At 71.5% G+C, this 8,347-nt stretch overlaps 1 protein-coding gene across 1 annotated transcript; it reads left to right on the plus strand.

Moving 5' to 3' along the window:
- Positions 1–2,501: 2,501 nt before the first annotated feature.
- Positions 2,502–7,652, plus strand: LOC311204675 (blue-sensitive opsin; the record flags this gene model as incomplete). The annotated part of the gene is made up of 5 exons (XM_084281068.1): positions 2,502–2,886; positions 3,512–3,680; positions 4,335–4,500; positions 6,448–6,687; positions 7,521–7,652. 5 exons carry the CDS (start codon positions 2,502–2,504, stop codon positions 7,650–7,652), a joined length of 1,092 nt encoding a protein of 363 aa, XP_084137194.1.
- Between the last annotated feature and the right edge of the window lie 695 nt (positions 7,653–8,347).

Here is an 8,347-nt window from a genome sequence, read left to right on the forward strand (position 1 = left end):
CCAGATGCCTCACGGACCCTGTCCGGTGCCTCAGGGACACCCCCCCCCAGTACCTCATGGACCCCACGGTGCCCCGGGGACCCACAAGTGCCTCAGAGCCCCCCCCGGTGCCCCAGGGACCCCCCCGGTACCTCAGAGCCCGCCCGGTGCCTCAAGCGATGCCTCAGAGACCTCGCGGTCCCGCAGCGGTTCCCGCCGGTGCCTCAGAGACACCCCGGGACCTCCCGGCGCCTCAGGTTCCCGCCGGTGCCTCAGGGACCCTGTCCAGTGCCTCAGCGGGACCTCAGAGACCCCCAAGTGCCTCAGGGACCCTGTCCGGTGCCTCAGAGACCCCCCGGTGCCTCAGGGACCCCCCCGGTACCTCAGAGCCCGCCCGGTGCCTCAAGCGGTGCCTCAGAGACCTCGCGGTCCCGCAGCGGTTCCCGCCGGTGCCTCAGAGACACCCCGGGACCTCCCGGCGCCTCAGGTTCCCGCCGGTGCCTCACGGACCCTGTCCGGTGCCTCAGCGGGACCTGAGAGACCCCCAAGTGCCTCACGGACCCTGTCCGGTGCCTCAGAGACCCCCCGGTGCCTCAGGGACCCCCGATGCCTCAGCGTTTCCCGCCAGTGCCTCAGCGGGACCTGAGAGACCCCCAAGTGCCTCAGGGAACCTGTCCGGTGCCTCAGAGACCCCCCGGTGCCTCGAGGACCCCCCGATGCCTCAGCGTTTCCCGCCTGGTGCCTCAGTGGGACCTCAAAGACCCCCAAGTGCCTCAGAGACCCCCCGGTGCCTCAGCGTTTCCCGCCAGTGCCTCAGCTGGACCTGAGAGACCCCCAAGTGCCTCAGAGACCCCCCGGTGCCTCAGGGACCCCCGATGCCTCAGCGTTTCCCGCCAGTGCCTCAGCGGGACCTCAGAGACCCCCAAGTACCTCATGGACCCTGTCTGGTGCCTCAGAGACCTCCCGGTGCCTCAGGGACCCCCCGGTGCCCCAGGGACCCCCCGGTGCCTCAGCGTTTCCCGCCTGGTGCCTCAGCTGGACCTCAGAGACCCCCAAGTGCCTCAGGGACCCTGTCAGGTGCCTCAGAGACCCCCCCCACTACCTCAGGGAGCCCCCCTCGGTACCTCAGGGACCCCCAAGTGCTTCAGAGACCCCCAAGTGCCTCAGGGACCCCCAAGTGCCTCAGCGGTTCCCGCCGGTGCCTCAGCGGTGCCTCAGGGACCCCCCCGGCGCCTCAGAGACCCGCAGCCCCCAGCCCCGATCCCCCCCCCCCCGGCCCTGGGATCCCCCCCTGCCCCGGTGTCCCCCCCTCCGGCCCCGGTTCCCCCCCGCGGCGGGGGTCCCGCCGCCGCCCCCCGAGCGCCCGGAATGGGGTCAGGTCCGGCCGGTCCCGATTTAGCGCTAATCCCGGCGGGGGGGCGGTAACACCGGGATTAGGGGGACGCAGCGCCGGCACCGGGGGGGTCTGAGGGGTGGGGGGGGTCCCTCCCCTCCCCCTCCCCGGGGGTGCTGGGACTTGTAGTCCCCCCGGGACCGGCGCCGGCTGGGCGGGGTGATGGAGTCAGGGGGGTTCAGGGGGGTTTAGGGGAGCCAGGGAGGGTTGGGGGGGCTCAGCGGGGCTGGGGGCGGGTGAGTGACCCCCCACACCCCCCCCCCCAATGGGATGCTGGGACTTGTAGTCCTCAAACATCCCCCCCCCCGGGTCAGCAGGGACCCCGGGACCTGTGGGGGGGCTCAGGGGGGGTAAGGGAATCAGGGGGGGTTTGGGGTGCTGGGGAGGGTCTTTGGGGGCTCAGGGGGTTTGGGGGGGTCTGAGGGGTTTTGGGGCTCAGGGGGGTTTTGGGGAGTAAGGGGAGTTTTGGGGTGCTGGGGGGATCAGGAGGGTTGGGGGAGTGAGAGGGTTTGGGGGGGTCAGGGGGGTCTGGGGGTTTTGGGGAGCTGGGGGGTCTTGGGGGGTCAGGGGGGTTTGGGGGAGTGAGGGGGTTTGGAGGAGCAAGGGGGGTTGGGGGGGCTCGGGGGGTTGTGGGAGCCGGGTTTCGGGGTGTGGGATGGGGTCCCAGAGGTTTTGGGGTGCAGGGGGATGGGGGGCAGAGGCAGGGGCCAGGGCACCGGCTGCCCCTGGGGAGGTTTGGGGAGCCCGAGGGGCCGCGCCCTGGGCTCCAGGAGCTAATTAAGCCCTTGGGGGGGGGGGTGGGGGGGGTGGGAGGGGTGGTCCTGATACCCCCTGATCCCCCCAACCCGCTAATCGGGGCTCGGGGGCGATTAGTCGCCCCGAAAGCGGCTTGGCGGGTGGGTAAGCCCGGCTTGGGCAGCAGCGCCGCGGATCAGCCGGGCTCAGCCGCGCTTTGCCGCGTCAGCCCCGATTAGGCCCTTTTGGGGGGGGGGGGGGGCCGGACACACCCGCACCCCATCCGCCCCCCTCCCTATAAAGGGTCCCGCCGCGGGTACCCCCCACCACCTCATCGCGCGGCCGCCGCCCCCCGTCCCGTCCCGTCCCGTCCCGTCCCGTCCCGTCCACCATGATGCAGAAGCCGCGGGATGGCTGGGCCGAGCTCCCCGAGGATTTCTACATCCCCATGGACCTGGACACCCCCAACCTGACGGCGCTGAGCCCCTTCCTGGTGCCGCAGACCCACCTGGGCAGCCCCGGCGCCTTCATGGCCATGGCGGGCTTCATGCTGACGCTGATCGCGCTGGGGGTGCCCATCAACGCGCTGACCATCCTCTGCACCGCCAAGTTCAAGAAGCTGCGCTCGCACCTCAACTACATCCTGGTGAACCTGGCCGTGGCCAACCTGCTGGTCATCTGCGTGGGCTCCACCACTGCCTTCTACAGCTTCTCCCAGATGTACTTCGCCCTGGGACCCACCGCCTGCAAGATCGAGGGCTTCGCCGCCACCCTCGGAGGTGGGCGGGGGGCTGGGGGTCTGGGGGTGGGGGGACAGGGGGGTGGTGGGGGTGGTGGGGCTTCGCAGCCACCCTCGGAGGTGGGTGGGGGTCTGGGGGTGGGGGTACAGGGGGGTGGTGGGGCTTCATCACCACCCTTGGAGGTGGGCGGGGGTCTGGGGGTGGGGGTCTGGGGGTGGGGTACGGGGGGGTGGTGGGGGTGGTGGGGCTTCATCGTCACCCTCGGAGGTGGGCGGGGGTCTGGGGGTCTGGGGGTGGGGGGACAGGGGGGTGTGGGGGGTGGTGGGGCTTCGCTGCCACCCTCGGAGGTGGGCGGGGGTCTGGGGGTCTGGGGGTGGGGGGACAGGGGGGTGTGGGGGGTGGTGGGGCTTCGCTGCCACCCTCGGAGGTGGGCGGGGGTCTGGGGGTCTGGGGGTGGGGGGACAGGGGGGTGGTGGGGGTGGTGGGGCTTCATCATCACCCTCAGAGGTGGGTGGGTTCTGGGGACAGGGGTTGGTGGGGGTGGTGGGGCTTCATCGTCACCCTCAGAGGTGGGGAGGGGTCTGGGGGTGGGGTACAGGGGGGTGGGGGGGTGTGTGTGACCCCCTGCCCTGCATTGCCCCCGTGCCCCCTGTGCCGCGCCCAGGCATGGTCAGCCTGTGGTCTCTGGCCGTCGTGGCCTTCGAGCGGTTCCTGGTGATCTGCAAACCGCTCGGCAACTTCACCTTCCGCGGCAGCCACGCGGTGCTGGGCTGCGCCGCCACCTGGGCCTTCGGCCTCATCGCCTCCGCGCCCCCCCTCTTCGGCTGGAGCAGGTCTGGGGGTGTGGGGGGCTGTGGGGCACCATGGGGCAGGGTGTGGGGCAGGGTGTGGGGCAGGGTGTGGGGCACCATGGGGCAGGGTGTGGGGCAGGGCACGGGGTGTGGGGCCACGCGGTGCTGGGCTGCGCCGCCACCTGGGCCTTCGGCCTCATCGCCTCCGCGCCCCCCCTCTTCGGCTGGAGCAGGTCTGGGGGCGTGGGGGGCTGTGGGGCACCATGGGGCAGGGTGTGGGGCAGGGTGTGGGGCGCTGTGGGGCACAGTGTGTGTCCCCCCAGGTACATCCCCGAGGGGCTGCGGTGCTCGTGTGGTGTGAGGTGTGCTGCAGGGCACAGTGTGTGGGGCAGTAAGGGGTGCCGTGGGGCAGTGTGGGGAGCTGTGGGGTGCCGTGGGGCAGTGAGGGGTGCTGTGGGGCAGTGAGGGGTGCCGTGGGGCACGCCGTGGGGCGCAGCAGCTGCCCCACAGCCCCTGTCCCCACAGGTACATCCCCGAGGGGCTGCAGTGTGAGGTGTGGTGTAGGGCACAGCACGGGGTGTGGGGTGGGGTGCTGTGGGGTGCTGTGGGGCAGTGTGGGGTGCTGTGGGGTGCCGTGGGGCAGTGTGGGGTGCCGTGGGGCACGCCGTGGGGCGCAGCAGCTGCCTGTCCCCACAGGTACATCCCCGAGGGGCTGCAGTGCTCGTGCGGCCCCGACTGGTACACGACCAACAACAAGTGGCACAACGAGTCGTACGTCATCTTCCTCTTCTGCTTCTGCTTCGGGGTCCCGCTGGGCATCATCCTCTGCTCCTACGGCCGCCTGCTGCTCACCCTGCGCGCGGTACGGCCCCGCGGAGCCCCGACCCACGGAGAGAGACCTGACCCACAGAGAGACCTGACCCATAGAGAGACCTGACCCACAGAGAGAGACCTGACCCACAGAGACCTGACCCATAGAGACCTGACCCACAGAGAGACCTGACCCACAGAGAGACTCTGCCCCATGGAGCCCCGACCCACAGAGAGACCTGACCCACGGAGCCCCGACCCACACAGACCTGACCCACAGAGAGAGACCTGACCCACAGAGACCTGACCCACAGAGACCTGACCCATAGAGACCTGACCCACAGAGCCCTGACCCACAGAGCCCTGACCCACAGAGAGACCTGACCCATAGAGACCTGCCCCACAGAGACCTGACCCACAGAGCCCTGACCCACAGAGACCTGACCCACAGAGAGACCTGACCCACACAGACCTGACCCATAGAGACCTGACCCATAGAGACCTGACCCACACAGACCTGACCCATAGAGACCTGACCCACAGAGAGAGACCTGACCCACAGAGCCCTGACCCACAGAGACCTGACCCATAGAGACCTGACCCACAGAGAGAGACCTGACCCACAGAGAGACCTGCCCCACAGAGACCTGACCCATAGAGACCTGACCCACAGAGAGACTCTGCCCCACGGAGCCCCGCCCCACAGAGAGAGCCCCGCCCCATAGAGAGCCCCGCCCCACAGAGCCCCGCCCCATAGAGCCCCCCGGCCCCCCGCCCCACAGACCCCACCCCCCCGGCAGCGAGGAGGAGGCGGGATGGGGCACAGGCCTTTATTGGGGGTCAGTGCAGGGGGCTGGGGGGACCCTGGGGGGAGAGCATCAGGCCCTGGGAGGGCTGTGGCTGGGGGTCCCTACAGGGGAGTCCCCGTGGGTCAGGGGGATGGGTGAGGGTCCCTGTCATGGGACCCCCATGGGGTGACCCCCCATGGGTCAGGCCCCCTCGGATCCCCCCGCTGTGGGTCCCCCATGGCGGGGTCTGGCCGTGGGTCCCCCCATGGTGCCTGGCTGGGGGTCAGCCCCCCCCCGGCGGTGCCTATCTGTGGGTCCCCCCATGGGTCACTCCTCCCCATGGCAGTCCCCAGCCGTGGGTCACTGCGGGTCCCCCCATGGCCCCTGTCTGTGGGTCCCTCCCCTGTCCGTGGGTCACTGCGGGTACCCCCGTCCCCCCTCTGTCCCCTGTCCGTGGGTCACTCTGGGTCCCCCTTGTCTGTGGGTCACTGTGGGTCCCCCCCATGGCCCCTGTCCATGGGTCACTGTGGGTCCCCCCCTGTCCCCCCATGGCCTCTGTCCGTGGGTCACTCTGGGTCCCCCCTGTCTGTGGGTCACTGTGGGTCCCCCCCATGGCCCCTGTCCATGGGTCACTGTGGGTCCCCCCTGCCCCCTGTCCATGGGTCCCTGTCTGTGGGTCACTGCGGGTCCCCCCTGTCCGTGTGTCACTCTGGGTCCCCCCCATGGCCCCTGTCCATGGGTCACTGTGGGTCACTTTGGGTCCCCCTGTCCATGGGTCACTGTGGGTCCCCCCCGTCCCCCCATGGCCCCTGTCCGTGTGTCACCGTGGGTCCCTGCGGGTCCCTGTGGGTCCCCCTGTCCGTGTGTCACCGCGGGTCCCTGTGGGTCCCTGTCCACGGGTCCCTGTCCGCGTGTCACGGCGGGTCCCTGTGGGTCCCTGTGGGTCCCTGTCCGCGGGTCCCTGTCCGTGGGTCCCTGCGGGTCCCTGTGGGTCCCTGTGGGTCCCTGTCTGTGGGTCCCTGCGGGTCCCCCCCGTCCGCGTGTCACGGCGGGTCCCTGTGGGTCCCTGCGGGTCCCTGTCTGTGGGTCCCTGTGGGTCCCTGTCCGCGTGTCACGGCGGGTCCCTGTGGGTCCCTGTGGGTCCCTGCGGGTCCCTGTCCGTGGGTCCCCCCCGTCCGCGTGTCACGGCGGGTCGCCGTCCCCCCGCGCAGGTGGCGCGGCAGCAGGAGCAGTCGGCGTCGACGCAGAAGGCGGAGCGCGAGGTGACGCGCATGGTGGTGGTGATGGTGCTGGGCTTCCTGCTCTGCTGGGCGCCCTACTCGGCCTTCGCGCTCTGGGTGGTGACGCACCGCGGGCAGCGCTTCGACGTGGGGCTGGCGTCGCTGCCCTCCGTCTTCTCCAAGGCCTCCACCGTCTACAACCCCGTCATCTACGTCCTCATGAACAAGCAGGTGTGGGGATGGGGGGGTGGGGGGATGGGGGGTGCTGGGGGTGCTGTGGGGCGCTGTGGGGCTGGGGGTGCCTTGGGGCTGGGGGGCGCTGGGGGGCTGTGGGGTGCTGGGGGGCTGTGGGTGCTGTGGGGCTGGGGGGCGCTGGGGGCCTGGGGTGCTGGGGGGCTGTGGGTGCTGTGGGGCAGTGGGGCACTGGGGGGCTGGGGGTGCTGTGGGACTGTGGGACTGGGGGTGCTGTGGGGCTGGGGGGTGCTGTGGGGCTGGGGGCTCTATGGGGCAGGGGGGCGCTGTGGGGCTGGGGGTGCTGTGGGGCTGGGGGGCGCTGGGGGGTGCTGTGGGGGTGGGGGGGCTGGGGGTGCTGTGGGGGTGGGGGGTGCTGTGGGGCTGGGGGGATCTATGGGGCTGGGGGGTCTCTATGGGGCTGGGGAGCTCTATGGGGCTAGTGGGATCTATGGGGCTGGGGGCTCTCTATGGGGCTGGGGGATCTATGGGGCTGGGGTCTCTATGGGGCTGTGGGCGTCTCTATGGGGCTAGGGGGATCTATGGGGCTGGGGGGCTCTATGGGGCTGGCGGGGTCTCTAAGTGGCTCTGGGTCTCTATGGGGCAGGGGGTCTCTAAGTGGCTGGGGGATCTATGGGGCTGGGGGATCTATGGGGCTGGGGGAGTCTCTATGGGGCTGGGGGCTCTATGGGGCAGGGGTCTCTATGGGGCAGAGCTTAGAGGTGCCGGAGCGCGGCGGGTGCGTGGGGGCTCCGGCAGCCGCGGGGGGCGGGGCGGGGTCGGGGGCGGGGCGGCGTGACGTCAGGCGGGCGGTGACGTCACGGCCCGCGCAGTTCCGGTCCTGCATGCTGAAGCTGGTGTTCTGCGGGAAAAGCCCCTTCGGGGACGACGACGACGTGTCGGGCTCGTCCCAGGCCACGCAGGTCTCCTCCGTCTCCTCCAGCCAGGTCTCGCCCGCGCAGTAGGAGCCCCCGCCCCACGGCTGCCCCACGGCTGCCCCACGGCTGCCCCACGGCGTCCTGCCTGCCCCATGGCTGCCCCATGGCTGCCCCACGGCCACCCCACGGTGTCCTGTCTGCCCCACGGCCGCCCTACGGCTGCCCCATGGCTGCCCCATGGCATCCTGCCTGCCCCACGGCCGCCCCACGGCCGCCCCACGGCGTCCTGTCTGCCCCATGGCTGCCCCACGGCTGCCCCATGGTCGCCCCACGGCAGCCCCACGGCCGCCCCAGTGTCCTGTCTGCCCCACGGCTGCCCCACGGCTGCCCCACGGCGTCCTGCCTGCCCCATGGCTGCCCCATGGCTGCCCCACGGCCACCCCACGGTGTCCTGTCTGCCCCACGGCCGCCCTACGGCTGCCCCATGGCTGCCCCATGGCATCCTGCCTGCCCCACGGCCGCCCCACGGCCGCCCCACGGCGTCCTGTCTGCCCCATGGCTGCCCCACGGCTGCCCCATGGTCGCCCCACGGCAGCCCCACGGCCGCCCCAGTGTCCTGTCTGCCCCACGGCTGCCCCACGGCTGCCCCACGGCCGCCCCACGGTGTCCTGCCTGCCCCATGGCATCCTGCCTGTCTCACGGCCACCCCACGGCGCCCTGCCCGCCCCACAGCCACCCCACAGCTGCCCCACGGTGCCCTGCCCGCCCCACAGCTGCCCCAC

The sequence above is a fragment of the Gallinula chloropus genome (genome assembly GCF_964237585.1).
Source record: "Gallinula chloropus genome assembly, contig: HAP1_SCAFFOLD_762, whole genome shotgun sequence".
NCBI classification, from domain to species: Eukaryota; Metazoa; Chordata; class Aves; order Gruiformes; family Rallidae; genus Gallinula; species Gallinula chloropus.